Source organism: Danio aesculapii, chromosome 2 (genome assembly GCF_903798145.1).
Source record: "Danio aesculapii chromosome 2, fDanAes4.1, whole genome shotgun sequence".
NCBI lineage: Eukaryota > Metazoa > Chordata > Actinopteri > Cypriniformes > Danionidae > Danio > Danio aesculapii.
The window spans coordinates 10,084,947-10,105,779 of NC_079436.1; the positions used below are offsets into that span (position 1 = coordinate 10,084,947).

The window sequence follows — 20,833 nt, forward strand, 5'->3', positions numbered from 1 at the left end:
CCAGGCTGGTTTCCAGCCATTTCCAGTCTGGTCTTAGCTGGTCAGGCTGGAAAATGACCAGCTAAAACCAGCTTGACCACCTAGGCAGGCTGGGAGCCCAGCCAAAACCAGCTATGTCCATCTTAAACCAGGCTGGTCAAGCTGGTTTTAGCTGGTCATTTTCCAGCCTGACCAGCTAAGACCAGGCTGGTAACCAGCCGGGAAATGGCCAAAACCCCTCTAAAACCAGACTGGTCAACCAGCTAAAACTAGCCAACCAGCCTAGGCTGGTTTAAGCTGGATTTTTCAGCAGGGAGGGCTGGGCGATTTGGCCTAAAATCAAAATCTCGATTAATTGAACATTTTAACTCGATTACGATTAATAAATATATATATATTTTTGTCCCCATACTTCACTGAAAAGTTTTATATACCGTCTAAAGCAGGGGTGGGCAAACTCGGTCCTGGAGGGCCGGTGTCCTGCATAGTTTAGCTTCAACTCTAATCAAACACACCTGAACATGCTAATCAGTGTCTCCAAGATCACTAATTATCTATAAGCAGGTGTGTTTGATAAGAGTTGGAGCTAAACTGTGCAGGACACTGGCCCTCCAGGACCGAGTTTGCCCACCCCTGGTCTAAAGGCATTTCTGGCGCAGCTTCCAATCATCGTCAATGTAGTGCAAAGTAAGGCTCAAGATTGAGTCCATCATCCTACTTGACCAGAGATCAGATCATGTGGCTGCAGAAGTATAAATTGGCCTCAGACTTTAATAGAGCAGGGTCATGTGACACATAGGGAAAGTAAATTTAATAATCGTCCTGGAAAATTTTGATCAATAATGGGTTCTGAATGTCGAGTTTGATTACTTTTTGATTGATCACCCAGCCCTAATACGAAAATCATCTTCTACTGTATGTCAAAACTCAATTATTGATTAGTAATGTGCACCGCTACGCTCTTCATTTAGACAGATTTAAAGGTAATTTACTCAGTATTTAGAGCATTCTAAGATTTCATGTCTTTAAATAGTTGTCTTATCCAAACAAACCATCAATGGAAAGCTTATTTATTCATGTTATGTAGAGTAGTCAACATTCGAAGTGATCAAAAATTGTCCCATAGTTTGATTAAAGGTGATGATCCACTTCAAATGTTGACTATAGTGTATATTGAAACAATGAAAACGTATGACTGGCTTTGTGGTCCTGGGTTATACACGAGCACAACATGAAACAAAGAGATTTAAACGGAGCTCACAAGATGTAACCCTGAAAAGGACTGATATTTTGGTTGTTTTTATTTTTTTGAGGTCTAGATTAGTCCTGAATCCATTCACGATGTGAAATGTTTCCTTAAGTTATAATTGATGAATTTATTTATTGAGATGTGTTGTGAAATATGTTTTGTATTTTATTTATTTGACAATTTTGACTTGAACCACACTTTACTTTTGTTGCTATAATTCACAAGGATATGAATACAGCATTTTATTTAAACTTTGTTTAATGTGCAGTTTTTACTTTATGGCACTCAGACAATGATTCATTTTAAGGAGCTGAGGAACACTAATAGATTGTGCACTCTTGAGTATTTTTTTTTTGTCTGTTCTTTGCTAATTAAATAACGTTTAAACAATGCTCTGAATTCCAATAGAGCAAATCTCTACTGCTGTGTCAATGTATTCAGTCACAATATGCATGCTGAAACAGATCCAACTTTATACAAATGTTTTTCATAATCAAACAGTAATATCAATGACCTCATCGGTCAACATGATGCTGCTGAGCTGTATAACTTACAGTGTTTGTAATACTACTATTACGCACTTTTCTGTGCTTATGAAAAGCACACATCACATATTTAACTAAATTTCATAGAACATTTCAATATGGCGGTATCATTTCTGCTGGTCGTCAAACTATTTCAGAACTGTAACGAGTTGACTCAATCATAACTGTAATGTTAACACAGCTGTTATTAAAAAAAATTATCAATATATGAAGCTTTCTGGATTCTTGGAAGCTATGGAAATTAAAAATGTAAAATAGGAAATACAACACAATCATTGTTATTGTTCACATTCCTCAAAATGGTCAATACGTATAAATTACTGAAAAAAAAAAATCATGTCAACAGTTCTTGCTGCCTAAATTTTAGTTGAATCTAGGCATGGGACAATAACTGGTTTCAAGGTTTGAAAAACCGCTAAATTTTTCAGTTAGACCTTACAAACGGTCTATGTAAGGTTTTTTTTTTTTTTTGGTGTATTTCTATACGTGTTGTAAAGTCTGTGTTATTGAAAGTAATGATTGATTTATTTGAATTTAGCCTGACATGTTTGCTATTCTAAACTGTTATGTTTCTTAAAATATAGTGTTCAGTGGGGGAAAAGTTGTTTTATCCAGACTTTTAAAAAAAGAACAGTATTGTGATTACTGCTCTAAAATGTGATCGTGAAACCGTGATATTTTTTTCCAAGATTTGTCACACCCTCAGAATTTTATACCAGCCCATGCCTAGTTGAATCAGATTCACTTTTCTATTCATCTCTACTTATGTTAAAGTAAAAATAAGTTATTTTCCTTCAACTTAGTCCCCATCTGGGGTCACCACAGCAGAATGAACCGCCAATTTCTCTAGCGTATGATTTACCCAGCGGATGCCCTTTCAGCTGCTACACAGTACTGGGAACCGTCCATACACTCCCATTCACACTACAGCCAAATTAGTATATTTAATTGTAGAATAGTATTTGTAAAAAAAAAAAAAAAAAAAAAAAAAAAAAAAAAAAAAAATTGTAAAATAGTATATTTAATTGCATGTCTTTGGACTGGGGGAAATCAGAGCAAACCCACATCAACACAGGGAGAACATGCAAACTCCACACAGAAATGCCAACTGGCCCAGCCCGGACTCAAGCCAGTGACCTTCATGCTGTGAGGCAACAGTGCTAACCACTAAACCACCATGTCACCCATTAGGGTATTTTTCACTAAGTCAATTTAATCAGCTGAAACCAGATCATCTGATTAAAATAGAAGTCAATTAATTTCACCAAAAGGAAAAAAAAAAAAAAAAAAAAAAAAAAAAAAGTATATATTTTGCATGAAACCAATTGAAGATCAAAACATGACCTCCCTACCTAGTTTTATAAATCAGAGTTTCACAGGCTTAAACTGTATGCAGCACTAATCCATTAAGTGGACTTGTAAATCAGCATTTATGCAGTTTTGCAAAAAGGATTAAGTTCCATTGTTTAAGAGACCTCATGTGAGTAAAAGCCTTTGCTATAGGAGTTTGTGAAATGGATGCTTTCCACTAGGTCAAAGTGACAACTTGGTGTGCAATTTAAATGGAAATGTGCCTTTACTGACTGGCTAACCAAAAACAGGAAGTAACCAGGGTTCCAAAGCTGCAAATATACTTCAGCATGTTAAACACATGCAACAAACTTATACACCATTCCCATGAGAACAGTATCGGTTGTAAAAGGACCAAAAGACAAACGGAGACTTTAAAACTTTTATTTTTAGAAAGAGCACTGTCACATTACACTTAATCCTTAAACTTTCCCAAAAAAGGGGGGGGGTCATTACTCAAACCCGCTTCCCTCCAAGGTGAAAAGGTCAGAAATATTAAATGTGCTCTTCTGTAACGGACTGAAGCTCTTAAACCTTGGAGGCGATTCCAGCTTCAGCTCATCCTCCACAGGTCTCATCTCAGTGAAGTTGAAGACTTTTGGCTTGTCAGCGAAAGATGCAGCGAAGACATTGTCCAAGCCAAACTGGGGGCGTTCAGCTGACTGGACACTGGTTTCTTGCTTTGGGTTCAGAAACAGAGGACCCAAGGTTGCAGTCTTCATCCACTCTGTTTTTAAAAAAAGACAAGCAATTTAAAAACCCCCAGATAACATTGAAGACAAAATGGGACATACAATTGTGCAAACCTTTGTTGGAGTCAGTTCCTCTCTTCGACAGACCACCAAAGGCAGATGACTTTGACTGTATGAGAGCTTTAAAAGGTTCCACAGACTGACCTGGTCTCACATTAAAGAAACCAGCAGGCCCTGGTTTGGGGGCCAAATTAGGCTGCTTGACTGGAGAGGTCAGTGCAAGGTGGAAGAGCTGCTCTGGTTCAGACACAACTGGTTTGGACTGCTCACAGGAGTTACATACCTCATCATTTCCATCCACCGACCGCCACCTGGAAAGTGCACATGGGTCTTTCAATTAAGAAATTTGAGTGAAGATTAACTACCTTCGATTTAAAACGTTACCTTTGGTCAATGAAAGAACAAGCCCGATTATTAGCATCAAGCAAATATGCAGCAGGGATGGCCTTCATGTGACAATGGATGTAGACCTGTGTCAATCAGGGGACAAACTAAAGTTGAAACTTCCAGAATGGTGTACATGCACAGCTAGTGTTAAAAATCGATGATAAAACAGAGAGAAAGCGTAAAGGTGACCATTTTAAAACTTCATATGGTTCCTTTTACAGCATGGATTTTGGGATGTCATCATATCAAGTTAAATATACGCAAGCTTTAGTTGTTCCAGTGTAAAAGACTTTAACCAATAGCGCAGTCAGGATCAGCAGGCGAGCGCAGAAAGTCTATTGAATGCAGTGCTTCTAGTACAGTCTGAGATCCACTTTATATTGTATACCCATCAGGCAGTGAAGATCATGGATTTCTAAAAAGACCTTAAACCTGGCAATTTTACAGTAAAAAGACAGTTCACTGAAAGCAGAGGCTGGCTGAAATTAAATACCCACATAGCCCATTGGGTATAAAAATTCCAAAACAAATTTAATAGGGTTTCACTAGAGCCAAAACAAGACATTTCACACCACTGAATATAGGTTTGCGACATGTTCAAGTACAGAATTTAAAATTTACAGATGCAGTAACCTAAAGATACTTTCAATTCATAAAATACCTCATCTAGAAGAGGTAGAGTAATACATCTTAAAAAAAAAAAAATAATAATATCTATCTATATACACATTTTACAAAATTATAGATTCTGAAGTTTAGCAAGTATGCTAGTATGTTCAGCAATTAGTCAAGTGGGAAATTAATGCACTTCCACCAGGGTTGGGCAGCTGACTACAGCATTGGAAACCAACTGTAAAGCACAACTCAAAGCTCCCTCGTGCATTAGCCTTTACAAACAAAGGAATTTATTAAAAAAAATAAATAAAAAACGGTCGCATGTGACTCCATATGCTTTAGCACAGGGTGATAGGAACCCAGCTACTTCAGGCACATTTCTTTTTTGGCTAAATTACACAGAAGGACTGAAGTTTCTCACCAAATTGCCTGTAAACTTGTGGAACCTGAAGGCATCCAGTTGTAAGTTTAGATGATTTCCTTCGGTCCGTCGCAAGAACATGGAGTTAGAGTTTGGACTCCTGCTATCTGCAAGACATCTGAAAGCGGACCACAAGATTAGAGCAGATTTAAACTAGAACGTCGAATTAAGTTCACAAACCAACTGATATTGCCAATATGGTCATAGTAAGATTAGAGTGAGACAATGAATTTCTAAATTAAGATCATTCCTGGAGTTGAACCATGCAAGAATCCCAATAAAAACGGTTACCTTCTACAAATAAAAGACATTAAATCTTGAGAATGGTCATGTACACAAGGAGACAAAGAATCTGCAGTTTTGGCAAAATTCAGAGCAAAACGACCTCAGAGCACAAACTCCACACAACTTAAGGTAATAAATGAGGCTATGGTTTTAGTGCTCCTACAGAATACACTTAGAAGCACCATTAGTCACAATTGTGTTTCAAAGTCAAACATCTCACGAACACACTCAAACCTAACCCGAAGAAACGATCCAAACAAAATGACATTTGCTAAAAATAACCCTCACCCGTGATGACTTATAAAGGAGTATTTGACTTCACTGGCATCCACATCAGGAGTTGGTGTAGCCACACACCAGTCAATGAACACAAGCAGAGGCAAGTGATAGGCCAGTCTAACTGCCGCTTGAAGGTGAATCTCATCTCCAAGGAAAAAGACATTTGAGCCCCTTTCATACTGCCAGTCATCTAGGGGGGAAAACATGGAATAGTAAACACTTAAACGAATTAACGCAGAGGCAGAATCTGGCATCAAATACTGTACCTGTCATCAGCCGAAGACTAAAGTCAAGATAATCCGTGGCTGAAACGGAGGAATCAAATGGAACCCAAGCAGGTACCACTGCTGCACTGTCAACACTGTACCGCCTTCAAATGATTTGAAGTGAAAAACACATTAATAGAAGCTCAAACTACCAATGAAATGGTGTGGTCTTAGTTCACCTCTGGTATTGGCACTGGACAGGTATGGTTGTACCATCTGTGTAAATTACACCATCAGGAGATGGTAGAGGAGAGTAGACAACTACATTGGAATATAGTAGAGAGTCTGCAGTTACCTGGGAGAACACAACACCAGATTAGCTTGCAATGCAGTTGAAACTAGCATCATGTGAAGTTTGGTTTGCTACAGATCCGCCAAGCTGTTGTATAGCCGTGTAATAGCCAAAGTTAAATATCAATTTTACAACCTAAAATAAACGGTTCACAGTTGATTAGCCAAGTTTGAACAGTCTTGGCATTATTAAAATACACAAGAGTTTTTTTTTTTTTTTGTTTTGTTTTTTAAATAGACCAATTAGTAGCCCTACTTTAAAAGCAACATGGACTTGGATGATGCAACAGCAGCTAAAGGAGAACAGCGCCAGGATGCTCACCACACACCAGCAACAAGTGTAGTGGAGAGACTGATCAAGCCAATTCATTGATTGGGGAGGACATGGGTAAGGGCCGATGGAGGGAATTTGGCCAGGACAGGGAGACTAACACTTTTAAACCAACTTTTCCCACCATGACAGAACAATATTTTACAGGATTAAGTAATACTCAGTTTAATAGGCAAGTTAAGTCACTGAAATGGGTTGATGCAGTTAAATAGTTTAACTGGTTGCAGAAGTGGGATAATATGGACTTCGTTCAGAGCTAATCTAAAAGATTCTCCAGAAGAATATAGGAAAGTCTGTTCTCGCTTTCCTACAAGTCTTTAAAAATATAATAATAATTCTGTAGGGTATACCACAACTTACTGCAGTAAAGCACGTCGTTACACCATAGTGAATACTATAATTTGCTATAGCATTCGGAGGGGGGGGGGGGGGGGGGGGGGGGTTGAAGTTAGGTAGTCGTTGCCCCTAGTAGGCTCAGTATGACTGCTAATGAGTTTTACAGATGGTTAAACCGTTAACGTGGTCTTACAGATAGTTGTGTTCCGCAGTCCTTGAGGGAAGCCAGTATAGTGAGCATTCCTGGTCCAGTTGGCACAACCCCACATGTCGGAGACGCTTCAGCCCCGAGCCACAGCTCCTCGGCAAACACCGGCAGACCGCCTGCTAACAGATCAGTGTTTATCACGACCTCTATTGCCTCCGCACGGCAGTACACGATCACCGCTCGCGGAGGAACCGGGTCCGTTAATGGCAGCTGAATCTGCGGAATCGCTGCCTGAAACTGAGTGCTCAACAGCTGCTGGCTCACGGAAGAGCCTCGGAGATGGTGTGGACCATAGTGAACGCGAGAGAAACATTCAGCGATGAAAATTACCGAAATAAACCGCGCTAATGTGTCACTGAACCACATGTTGCTTGCTGAATTAAACCGCAAATACAGCCTGCTATCACCCATACAAACGAAGCTCCCGCTCGCTGCTTTTAACGGGGATTGATGACAAATGCCTGATCACCCGCACCTGATTTCTATTCATTAAGGCTCATTAGCTTGCTTGTACGTAGTGTTGTTGATGGTGATGGCACACCTGTGCTGAGATTGGCGTAGGGATTTATAAATATGAATATATGACTTTGGATGTCTTATTTTAATGAAAAAAGTATACATAAAAAAAGAAAGACTTTTAAAATGAATGAAATAATCTGTTAAAAGAAGTGCGTTTTTACTTTTCAAGATTAGTGTCATTAAAAAATATTTTTATTTTAAACATTTACATCTGATATAACTTCTAGGTTGGATTTCCAGGTTTTTAAAGGCCATCTTTTTCACCTCTAAATGACTATATTGATAAGAGGGATCTCATGGAAAAGCCATCCATTATAGACATTAATATCATAAATAGGTCTAAAATGTCATTTGGAAAATATTTATTTTATATTAGATAACATTGATCAATAAAGGGACCACTTTTCTCCCCATAGACTTCCATTCATATGCATGCGAATGTGGCAGACCGAAAACGCAAGCTCGTGCAACAAGTTTCGCAGTTCACTGTTGAAAAGTTTAAGCTTGGTGAACTCTTGACATGCAAAATCGCATCATGTGATCGCTTGAGACCAATTGAAGGTCAAAACATGACCTCTCTGGACAGAAATGTATTATATAGACCAATCGCTCACATTTTAAACATCTAATCATCTTGTTTAATCTTGCGCCTTTTCACAGCGGCGTACAACAGAATTTCACTTGCTCAAATTCTAGTGTCCGCAACATTAAGCCCAAAAGAAAATGAATGAATGATTAGGTAACTTTATTATATGGTTTTACTTCTTATGGCACATTCTTTATTCAATTATTTACACATGTATCATGTTCCTTCATTCGTTCATTTTCTTCTTGGTTTAGTCCCTTTATTAATCTGTGGTCGCCACAGCGGAATGAACCACCAACTTATCCAGCATACGTTTTACGCAGCAGATGCCCTTGCAGCTGCAACCCAGTACTGGGAAACACCCATTCACACACATAAACTACGGGCAATGCTTATTAAATTCACCTATAGTGCATGTCTTTGGATTGTGGGGGAAACCGGAGCACCCGGAGGAAACCCACGCCAACATGGGGAGAACATGCAAACTCCACACAGAAATGCCAACTGACCCAGCCAGGACTCGTACCAGCAATCTTCTTGCTGTGAGGCGACCGTGTTATCCTTCAACCTAATTACCATGGTAATTAGTATAAAAGAGTAATCTATCTATCTATCTATCTATCTATCTATCTATCTATCTATCTATCTATCTATCTATATACACACACACAAATTGCTACACTAATTACCATAGTCAGACAGAATCTGTGTTTTCTGTCATTTCTGCTCAACATTTTGTAATAAATATATATATATTTCATTTTATTTGGTAAGATTTCAGCTCAGTTAATATAGTATAGTATTTTAAAATATTAAAATATATATAAATTTAAGGTTTAAAACGCTTATTTAATCAATTAGAACCACGTGTCTGGTCCACTAAAATCCATAATACAAAAATAATTCAACTCAATAACTCAATGCATCACCTAGAGGTATGATGCATTGAATGTGCTCCACGCATCTTGTTTATATACACCATGAACAGCAGCTACGCTAATTATCTTTATTCTCTATTTCCACCTGGGCATAGTCATCCCAAGGCCCCCAGAGATTATGCAGTGCCACTGATGCGATCCAAGACCTGTAAAGAAATGATCCCAAGGTTTCCACAATCCAGGCCGTATCCTGAGCGGCTGCTGTGGTGGTCATGGAGGAGTAGAGAGCATGCGTCCGATTCCTGCGACACTCCAGGAACAGACGAGTCTTCGCTGAGGTCCAGCGTTCTCCAGCCTCCAGCGCCTAAACTGCAGCACTGCACAAGACATTTGGGCAGTGGAGAAAAGATCGTGCCTGACTGAGCCTGGTTTCTCCCGAGGTTTTTTAATTCTTCACTTCTGCCAATTGATGAAGTTTTTCCCTCGCCACTGGCTTGCATGGTTCGGGACTTGTAGAGCTGAGCATCGATGGAGAACTCTTCAGTGTTTGGACTCTCAGCAGTGAATATTAAACCACACTGAACTGAACTTAAACTCTGTACATACAGTGTGTAAAAATACTAACCTGCTGCCAAAATCCATCGTCAAACATTCTGTGTGGTGTAATGGTGTGATTCCGCAATGTATCAAACAAAACAATACATTTCAAATCACTGCAGCTTGTGTCTAATCCCTTCAGCTTATCCTGATCAACACTTTCAATCAAAGTATTAAGACCACAGAGACGAGTAGAAATCCATGGGTTTATTTTGGGTTATAAAAAGTCCAGAGAAGATAGAGAAATAGACTACAATGTTAAAAAGGCACAATAAATTACTAAGTTCCCCCTGCTGTGCCACATAAAAAATACAAAGGCTTCTCTCCACAAAACTGGAGCGCGGTTTAGCACTTTTTAAGGCAGACGCTTGAGTTTGAGCTTTTCAAACTGAAATCTGAAGACAGTGGAAAAGGGAGAATCGAATGCAGGTTGTGGAGTATTAAAACATTAGGCTTCATCTAAAAATAAAAACAGGAGAAATGCACCATTACAGACATAAAGCGGGAGATCCTTTCAGTTCTTGCTTCTGGGTTTATGGCATGAGGTATTAACTGGCAAGTTTACAGCTGTTAAACTGCTGCGGCTGCTTCTTTTTCAATTAAACATCATGGCAGTGGTTGCCTTTGTTTTCCCAAGCAGAAATGTCACAGGAACTGGAAAAGGCCTGACAAGACAGATTCAACAGTTAGTTTCAGAGTTCTTACATCTTTTCCAAACACTTTCCAGGTCCATTTTCAAACTTTTACAGCGTTATACTAGTGTGGCAAATTACATATATGCTTCACATTATAGAAGATGCTATTAGTTATAGTTTAAAGTTGTATTGAAAAGTATCGTTTGTACACTGTAAAAAATATGATCAATTAGTCCTGACAGCATATGTTTTTAGGTCATTAGCCCCTTTCACACAGTGATACCGATAAATATCCAGAACGACTTCGGCACGGACGTTCTGGAATTTTTCCGGAAAAGACCGTTCACACATCCATTCCAAAATACCTGAAAATTCTGACATGATTAGCCAGAAATGAGCTCAAAAACGGCTGCGAATGTATTTGTATAGCTAATGGGGATCCGGCTTGATGGTTTCACTTTTATTTAAAGCTTTAGCATTCATGCAGCTTATCCCAGAGACATCCAAAGGCAGAAGCGTGAACCGCAGCTAAATGTTTGCACATTTGACTACATTACAAATTCTGTGGATGGATAAGTGTTGTGAACAACTTCGATGAAAACATATGGAGGAACACTTTCGCATGTTGAGATGTACATAATGTGTGTGTGTGTGTGTGCTGGCGCTCACCGGAGCACTCCTGCACAAGCGTCAAGCCTGAAGATAAACAAACAGCGGTTTATCATAAGCACTTAATCGATAATTTTCTCCACAGTTCGCATTAAGAAGTAACACAGAAACGTTACCCGACCAACAACTAGCAGCTAAACGTGTCCAGAAAAGTATCCAAAGGCTTTTATTTTCATGAACGGCGAGAATGTGGATGCGTCTGAATGTTCTGATTGGCTGGAGTAAGTTTCACATCAGCGCGGTCTAAAAGTGAATGTGCTCTTTCCCGCAATGTTCCTTCTGCAATCACACTGCGCAGCATTACGGCACATTAGCAGTAATGTTACAACTTCTCTTTTTTGCCGGAACGAATTTACTGCTATTTTCAAAAAGGGCCTGTTCACACATACAGACTTTTCTGGAAAAGTTCAGTGGACTCACAAGGTTAATTTGACGCAGGTTAAAAATTTAAGGCAACCGGGAGTTTTTACAGTGTATGCTAAAGTATCGAGTTCAGTAGCAGGTCGGTACTGAATTTTTAAAAACCATTTTCCGCTAACATTTAAACGCATACTTAAACACTGCTGATTGGCTATTGTGTTCATGGCCGTGGCCAATCACAGTCATTTCTGTTGAGCATGTGAACACAATGGCCAATCAGCCATGTTCAGAATGGAAGTGAAGCAGTCAGGTTTGCATTGTTTTCTAAATTGGTTTCCACTTTAATTAAAATATATTACAAACTCCATTCATGTAACCATTTTAAAGAAAAGGAAATGTTTTACCATAGCTTTTAGCGCAAGGGCGCCGCCATCTTGGAATATTACTGTGTCTGACGTCACAGGGTTGGTTCTGTTTCCTGAACAGATACAGTGGAAATAATGGACTGAACACGGAGACTGGAAAGCCCAATTTAACCCAATGCGTAAACTTGTGGATGTGGAGCTGGTGGAAATACAAGCATCAAAGTTTGTCTAATGTACATACAACTATTTTTAAGTTTTCTATTTTAATACCTTTTGTTTCATGCTCCACCCTCACACTGGTGCAGCGCTGCATGATGAGGGGATTTACATTCAAACTAATGCAGCGATTAAAATGATACATGACTTCACGCTTTACTAAGTCACGTCTTTGTGGATTATGTCAAGACATATTCCCTTTCTCAACATGTATGAAGCACATAAAAACCTGCCATGCGAAAAACCGTGTTGATCTTAGTTTGAACATGGAAAGAGGTGAGGGCTATAGTAGTAAAAAGTGAAAGTACCCATCATGTCGGTACCGGACCTCGTTGAAACCATGGTTGAAACTGAAACCCAGTCAGGCAGCATTATACAGAGAGTGGACCAAAGTGCATCAAATGATTGGTAATTACAAGGGAAAGGAAAAAGATTTTTTTTTTTTAATAGTAGACACTCATCTGATGCTTGTATTTGCACTAGCTCCATGTCCACAACTTCACACATTGGGTTAAATTAGGCTTTGCAGTCTCCGTGTTCAGTCCATCACTTCCACTGTATCTGTTCAGCTGAGGAAACTGAACCAACCCCGTGACGTCACAGCGACATTCCAAGATGGCGACGCCCTAACATTCTTAAACAGCGTTGATTTGCCATTGTGTTCACGTGCTCATCAGTTTACCAAACTCAATGCTGGTTACTGAGTGTAACCACAGATACAGGGACACTGGAACGTTTTAAAGCCACGAAGATCAACTGGTCTGTTTATAAGCTGGCATACGAGTAATCCGCTGATGAATCAACTGGTCTTCGCGGCTTTAAAATGCCCCAGTGGCCAATCACAGTCATTTCTGTTGAGCAGGTGAACACAACGGCAAATCAGCGCTGTTTAAGAAGGCGCTCAACAGCGCTCAAATGTTCTCTGGAAATTGACGTGTTTTTTTTTTTAGTACCGATTGGTATCGAATTCTAGTATCTTGACAACCCTATTTAGTAAAATAAATTATTGACTATATTAAATTTCAAGCATTTTCACAAATGTTCAGCAGCTGTGCGAGTCCTACATTTTGTATTTATTTACTGTTAAAGTCAGAATTATTACTCCTCTTGAAATATTAGCCCCCCTGTATATTTTTCCCCAATTTCTGTTTAACAGAAAGATTTTAACTAATTTCTAATAACTGATTACTTTTATCTTTGCCATGATGACATAATGAGTACATAAAATTTTTCAAGATACTAATATTCAGCTTAAAGTGACATTAAACGACTTAACTGGGGTAACTAGGCCAGTTAGGATAATTAGGCAAGTCATTGTATAACGATGGTTTGTTCTATAGACAATCTAAAACAATATTGCTTCAGAGGGCTGATAATTTTGACCTTAAAATGTTTTTAAAAAAATTAAAAACTGTTTTTATTCTTGCTGAAATAAAACAAACAAGACTTTTTCCAGAGGAAAAAATATTATAGGAAATACTGTGAAAAATTCCTTGCTCTGTTAAACATCATTTGGGAAATATTTTTTAAAAATTCGCATGAGGGTGAATAATTTTGACTTCAACTGTATTGATTTTTAACCAAACACAATTGTAAAATCCTCCTTACCGATGATGGACGTCCATCATGGGCCTTCACAAGAACGAGCAAACCTTCTGTGTCCTGAAGGGGTTGGTGCTTGAAGACACTCCAGTCAGCAGAGGATCTTGTAGGGCGTTTTGAATGCAAAACTGCTGAAGCTCCGCAGCTGCCTGAGACACCTAAACAGCCACAATTTCACAACATCATCTCACGAATTGCTTCACTCTTTCATGGAATGAAAACAGTTGAATAATCTATCGCAGTCATTTTAACAATATAGTAAAGCTTGTAGTTCTTTTTTTTTCACAAAAAGTGGACATTTTTGCAGTTATTTGCCTCATTTCCTATTTAATTATGAGGTTTCAATGCATATTAGTGACACTTTAGGCACTATTTTTGCAGGATTAGCTTGTGGGATGGTCACTAGGCCTGTCACAATAATCAATATATCGACTTACCACATAAGACATAGACATGACCTCAATCATTTTTGGTGAAGCAACATTTTAGCTGATTGTACAACATCTCTATCTCAACAAGAGGTGTCAGTATGATTTAAAAAAAAAAACACTAGTATTTGCTATAAATTACTATAGTATAAATTACTATAGTATATTGTCATTAGTGTGTCTGTCAACTGAAAATAGATCTGCTAGCAGATATCACAGCCTCTGTTACCATTTACCTTGCACTCTTTTGTTAACATTTATTATTTATTTATTTAGGATATGCGTTTCCACATTCTGATTCCAATGCCTGATTATTCAATTGTTAAAGTTACTATAATTAAATGAAATATTCTTCATAAAATACGATGTGTTCTTTGGAAGAGTGTACTTGTATTGTGATATTATATTGTCAGTCAGGCATTATATAATGAGCAGCACTAAATGCTCTTAAAATTACAATAATATCATTTAGCGCAATATGTTTTGCTGCAACATATAGTACAACAAAAATAGATAATGACAGGCCTAATGGTCACACTTTTCGATGTACCAAAAACATTCGCTAAAGATTTAGAATAAAGAAATATGAAACAAATAATTATATTTAAACTACAAATTTATTACATCATATTTCATTAGAAAAAAAAGAAATCTGTTAAAAGTTTTACATTAAAACCTCTAATGTATTGTCAGTTATTAAGCAAATAACAAACTGGCCAGCCCATTCAACTTTTCTGTCAGAATTTGCCCATTTGAATAATAATAAAAAAAATAAAAAAAAAAATCAAACAATGATAATAATAAAAATAATAATAATGTAACTGAGCTTCACATTTTTTTTTTGTGTCTAGTAGAAAAGTAAACTAAAACATTCATGGATATCAACAATAGCCTAATTAGTATTAAAAAGTAACTTTAATATGGGCTGATTTTGTTGCTTCACACATTTGTTTTTGTTTTTTTCTCCAAAAATAAAGTCCAAGATTTAGAATCAAAGTTACTTGTAAAAGGGTTTCTCTATTTAATATCAACACAATGAAAGGTAACTTTACTTGCATCCGATTCTGCTTGGTCTTGAAACCTTTTTCGATGGGTTATTTTGATAATTGTTGGTGGCATAACAGTCATGTATGAGACAAATTCTGGACATTTTGTAAATTGAGATAAAGTTAGATTTATATTCTCAAATTCTTCCACTTTTGAACAGTGACAACTTGTGACGTGACCCCTTTATTGTTAACCACGCTACTTTTGAATATTCGGTCAGAAATTGTATGTAAATTGTATTACTAACTTAAAACAACATAGCACTATTAATACAATGTTGTATTTTGGTAGTCAATGGCTGCTAATTTTCAATCATTCAATTCATTTTCCTTCGGCTTAGTCCCTTTATTCATCAGGGGTCGCCACAGCGGAGGGAACCGCCAACTTATCCAGCATATGTTTTACACAGCCGATGCCCTTCCAGCTGCAACCCAGTACTGGGAAACGCCCATACACACTCATTCACACAAATACACTACAGCCAATTTAGTTTATTCAATTCACCTATACCACATGTCTTTGGACTGTGGGAGAAACCGGAGCACATGGAGAAAACCCACGCCAACATGGGAAGAACATAACTCCACACAGAAATGCCAACTGACCCAGCCAGGAACCAAACCAGCGACCTTCTTGCTGTGAGGCGACAGTGCTAACCACAGAGCCACCGTGTCGACGGCTGCTAATATGATTTTACTATTTAGAATTTGAAAACACTTTTCTGAAATTACATTATTAAGGAAAAACTCTGAATGTGTGAATATAACACCAAATTTGCCTCAATCTTTTGTAAGTGGGAGGTGAGAAAAAGGATGGACTAACTTCGATGTGGTCCTCTTGATAAGTTTTATGGTTTTTAAACATCATAAACACTTTTGAATAAAGAATATATAGAAATAATTTGTCATTACTGATTAAAAAATACATGACATGTTGTCAGTAGATCAGCGCTATTGTGTTTTTCTCCTCAATAGCAAGTTAAATACAGTGTTGGACGACCCCCTCATCAAATAAAAGCTCTAAAATTTAAACAATAATGAGAGCACAATAACAATATAGTAAACAAGAGGATGCGTTTTAAAATGCAAGGAATCACATGTTAATCGTCTTTGACGTAACATTATATACAGTTAAAGTCAGAATTATTAGCCCCCTGCGAATTCTTTCTTCTTTTTTTAAAATATTTTAAATAAGAGCAATGAAATTTTTTACAGTATGTCTGATAATATTTTTTCTTATGGGGAAAGTCTTATTTGTTTTATTTCAGGAAGGATAAAAGCAGTTTTTAATATTTTAAACACCATTTTAAGGTCATAATTATTAGCCCCTTTAAGCTATTTTTTTTTTTTTTGATAATCTAGAAAACAAGCCATCGTTATATACTTGCCGAATTACCCTAACCTGCCTAGTTAACCTAATTAAAATAGTTAAGGTTTAAATGTCACTTTAAGCTGTATAGAAGTGTCTTGAAAAATATCTAGTCAAATATTATTTACTGACATCATGGCAAAGATCAAATAAATCAGTGATTAGAAATGAGTTAATAAAACTATTATGTTTAGAAATGTGCTGAAAAATTTTTTCTCTCCGTTAAACAGGGGGGCTAATAATTCAGGAGGGCTAATAATTCTGACTTCAACTGTATATTGTTTTTTAAAATATATGCATGTTTTTCTCAGAGACTGTGTAATATTTAATAGTTTTTCATTAGCTATCAAAAAAAAAAAATAAATCAATAAAACCACTGAAGAGAGACTATTTGTGACTATAAAACAAAATTTACCTCAACAAATTTACCTCAATCTTTTGTAAGTGGGAGGTGGGTCAAAGGATAGACTAACCTCGATGTGGTCCTCTTGATAACAAGTTACATGATTTTTAAACATTATAAACACTTTTACTTTTAAATAAAGGATATATAGAAATAATTTGTCATTACTGATTAAAAAGTACATGACATGTTTTAAGTAGATCAGTGCTATTGTGTTTTTCTCCTCCTCAATAACAAGTTAAACAGTGTTGGACGACACCATCATCGAATAAAAGCTCCAAACATTTAAACAATAATGAAAATAATAATGATGATGATGATGAGAGCACGATAAAAATATAGTAAACAAGAGGATGTGTTATAAAATGTATGGGATCACACGTTACTCGTCTATGAGGTAACGTTACATATATTTTGTTTTATATTATATATTTGTTTCTCACAGACTGTGTAATATTTAATCGTTTTTCATTATTTATCAAAAAAAAAATCTATAAAACCACTGAAGAGCCGCTGAGGCAAAGCTAACGAGCTAAAGGTCCACGCCCAAGCTGAACCCGGCGGCTAAAACCCTAGCTTCAGGTTCAACAAACCTTTACTCTGTTGATGTTTGCCTCGAAGCGCAACTGCTGGACGACTTTCTTCATCGCAACGATGTTTGATGTGCCCGACATTATTCCGGTACTAAGCGGCGTGTTTCGGTAATAAGCGAAGTAGATTCTCGGTATTGAGCAGCGTATTTCAGAGACAAAAGTTGCGAGCAGGCGGTTTCCGGTTGTTGGTTTGGTCCGGAAGTACACGAGTGAAACGATTCCGTTCGTGTTTTCTGAATCCTACTATGGGAGAAGTCAATGCTCATGAATAATAATGAGGAGGAGCCTTCAGCATAGTAGGATTGGTTGACGCGTTTTCTGAATGCTAGAAGTCAAGAAGTGATTACAAAATCAGGTCTCTTTTTCAACAGGAAATTGTAACAACCCCATATGTAAAGTTTGTTTTGGATGGAAAAGTGACCAGATTCAATGGAAAAAAGTTTGTTCTTTGTCAGTAAAACTTATAATAACTAACAAAATTAGAGAAATTTCATTTAAACGGTTACAAAGATTTTACCCAGCCAATACAGTTTTGAAAAGATTTAAGTCAGATATAGATACATTCTGCTCTTTCTGTACACTCTAAAAAACGTTGAGTTATTTATTTAACCCAATGGTTGAGTTAAACATATTTGATGCTTTGTTGGGTTATTTTTTAACCTTTATTAGATTATTTATTAATGAGTCAACTAGTTGAGTGAACTATTTGGTGCTTTGTTGGGTTATTTTTACCCTTTATTTGGTTATTTATTTAATAATAATAACAGTTGGGTTAAAAAATAGAATTTCAACAGTCAACTGATTTAACTGACACAAAACAGCTGTATTAATATGTGTGTGAATGTTGTTTTTGCAATATAAAGTTAATTTAAGCTATAATGCAATAATATTGTTTTTTTTTTTTTTTATCAAATTACCTCTCCATGTGGTGTTTTTATATCCGTTTCACCACCCAAGACCATCTTTTAGAAGCGTTTGAATGTGGTTAAAATGTATTGTACACAGTGGACACTGAGTGAAGCCTGCTGCAGCTGCTGGACAGTCTCTACAGTACACAAAGCTCCATATTCTGCTCAATCAACACATGATTTTCTGCTTGCACAGTTTATAACTGTACTTTGTTCTGTTTCTTCATTGTTTGTGATTCTTGATTTATTTTAACAAAAGTGTCTGGAACTGAAATGTAATGGAAAAAAGCTTTTTTAATATTTTTATATACGGTATGTTATTTATTTACACAGTCATAATTATAAAATGAATAGTAGTACTAGTAATAGTAGCAATGGTAATACGAGAATGAAAAAAATAACATTCAATCACAAATAACCCAATGCATTGGGATAAATTATATAACCCAATGCATTGGGATAAAATAACCCATAGTTGGGAAGCTGCTATAATAATCTATAGTTGGGTTTTATGTTGGGGTATTTTTAACCCAACTATTTTAATAGAGTAATATACCCAGTGAAACTGCTGCTCATAGTTTTTTTTTTTGGAATTGCCCTCATAATGCTTTTGGATTGAACTATCTTTAGTTATTTATCGCAAAATATTACCGGGATTCTTGTTATCTTTTGAGGATATCCTGTTGGTTTATTTTAACACTCCAGATGATAAAAGTAAGGAATATTTAATTATTAATCTCCTTTTAATCCTTGCAAAATTCCATTGACACCGCGGTAAAATCTCTCAACGCATACCTTGTTTTATTGTTTTTTAAAAAGGAATTTCAACATCACATCAGAATTATTGCTTCCTCTAAAAATCTTAAAATATTAGAACTGTTAACTTATTTTCCTTTTTTAATTTTCTTAACACATGAATTTAAATGATTTGTTGTTTGTTTTTGTTTTGTTTTTTTCTCTTGTATGTGCTTATTTGATGTTTTACTTCTCTGTAAAACTCATGCACACTCTACGTAACAGATTTGTATGATGCTGTTATTGTTACCCTGACATAAATAATTAAATAAATAAATAAATAAATAAATAAATAAATAAATAAATAAATAAATAAATAAATAAATAAAAATCAATGCTCATTCTTTTAAAGTGTGACTTGGAGATTAATAAACTCCCCATTCAGTTCTCTAATTTTCATAGGCAGGCTCTTTTATGTTGGATTCTTCTATACAAACACATATTTTCTCCCCATAAACAAATAATGTGGAATAATAAAACTGTCAGATACAAGAACAAATCAATTTTCTATGATAATTGGGTTAAAATTTTTATAGAAGTTTAGTTTTCCAGTGCTTCCACGAGATTATAGTATAGTAACTGATGCCATACCAGCAGGCCTGGTAAAGCTTTTGCAGGGTTACAGAAAACCAAACAAAATAACAGTTAAAAATGAGATTGTATGTTAGTGCAATAGCCTAGTGCTTAGTTCGTCGACATATGGTGCGTCAGGACGTCCTGAGTTCAAATCCCGGTTTGGGGACATTTCTTAACCCCCCCTTATCTCCAACTTCGCTTCCTGTCCCATTACTGTTCTATCTAATAAAGGCAAAAAAAAAAATAAATAAATTTATTAGATGGTGTTGATATTAGAAATAGAAAATGTAATAATATTTTTCTTAGAGGTTTGATTCATTATCCTGCAACTTTTAGACACAAGTACATTTTGGAATAACCATACTGAGAATATCAATTGGAACTTGATCTGGACTTATAACAACAAATACTGTGTCACTAATAAAGTCAGTGAAATCTACTTTAAAATGATACATAAAATATATCTAATCAACCAGTTTCTCAAGAGATAAAGTTGATCTTTCTGAATCTTGTGTTTTTTTGCGGAATGGATGTTGTTAAATATTTCTGGTTTGATGTTGAATGTCTATTTAATATACTGAGTTAATTCATAGAATTAATATAAAGAAAAGAGACGTCATATTTTACATAGATCAAAACGATATAGATAAGAATCTCATGTTTATGTGAAATCTTTTGATATTATTAGGCAAGTTTCACATACACAAGTGTAAATGGTCGGAGAGGAAGCCTAACATCTTCCATTTCAAGGCTGATTTAAAAATGCATTTTGAAACTCTTAAAGACTTTCAGGTCGTAAAGTGACCAGAACTGTGAATATACTCAAAAAACTAAACTCTTCTTCTCTATGGTAATTATGTATACCATCTCTTGTTCGTTATTTATTTATTTTTTTTATTCCAGATTTTATGCTAAAATGTGAATATCCTATTGTAAGATTTGTTATGCATTTGATTGGAAATGTTCAGCAAATACAAAAAAAAAAAGAAGAAAA

The 20,833-nt window shown here is 36.3% G+C and overlaps 2 protein-coding genes across 2 annotated transcripts; both read right to left on the minus strand.

Moving 5' to 3' along the window:
* Window positions 1-3,491: 3,491 nt before the first annotated feature.
* zp3b (zona pellucida glycoprotein 3b) lies at window positions 3,492-7,956 on the minus strand. Its single transcript, XM_056472355.1, has 8 exons — window positions 7,280-7,956; window positions 6,308-6,423; window positions 6,129-6,232; window positions 5,872-6,052; window positions 5,299-5,416; window positions 4,260-4,345; window positions 3,930-4,186; window positions 3,492-3,850 (listed from the first exon to the last, which is right to left on the minus strand). Exons 1-8 carry the CDS (start codon window positions 7,703-7,705, stop codon window positions 3,576-3,578), a joined length of 1,563 nt encoding a protein of 520 aa, XP_056328330.1. The 5' UTR covers window positions 7,706-7,956; the 3' UTR covers window positions 3,492-3,575.
* Window positions 7,957-10,066: 2,110 nt separating this feature from the next.
* On the minus strand, window positions 10,067-17,755 carry gng5 (guanine nucleotide binding protein (G protein), gamma 5). Its single transcript, XM_056472366.1, has 3 exons — window positions 17,561-17,755; window positions 13,728-13,879; window positions 10,067-10,539 (listed from the first exon to the last, which is right to left on the minus strand). Exons 1-2 carry the CDS (start codon window positions 17,639-17,641, stop codon window positions 13,754-13,756), a joined length of 207 nt encoding a protein of 68 aa, XP_056328341.1. The 5' UTR covers window positions 17,642-17,755; the 3' UTR covers window positions 10,067-10,539; window positions 13,728-13,753.
* Between the last annotated feature and the right edge of the window lie 3,078 nt (window positions 17,756-20,833).

Bases quoted from the DNA above. Each gene is read 5' to 3' on its own strand.
- gng5 (XM_056472366.1), bottom strand. From the start codon at position 17,641: ATGTCGGGCACATCAAACATCGTTGCGATGAAGAAAGTCGTCCAGCAG. The intron at 13,880-17,560 runs GTTTGTTGAACC...GTGGCTGTTTAG, and splicing joins CAAACATCAACAGAGTAAAG to GTGTCTCAGGCAGCTGCGGA.
- zp3b (XM_056472355.1), bottom strand. From the start codon at position 7,705: ATGGGTGATAGCAGGCTGTATTTGCGGTTTAATTCAGCAAGCAACATG. The intron at 6,424-7,279 runs GTAAGACCACGT...GTGTTCTCCCAG, and splicing joins ACTGCGGAACACAACTATCT to GTAACTGCAGACTCTCTACT. The intron at 4,346-5,298 runs GTGAGAAACTTC...TGATTGACACAG, and splicing joins ACAAGTTTACAGGCAATTTG to GTCTACATCCATTGTCACAT.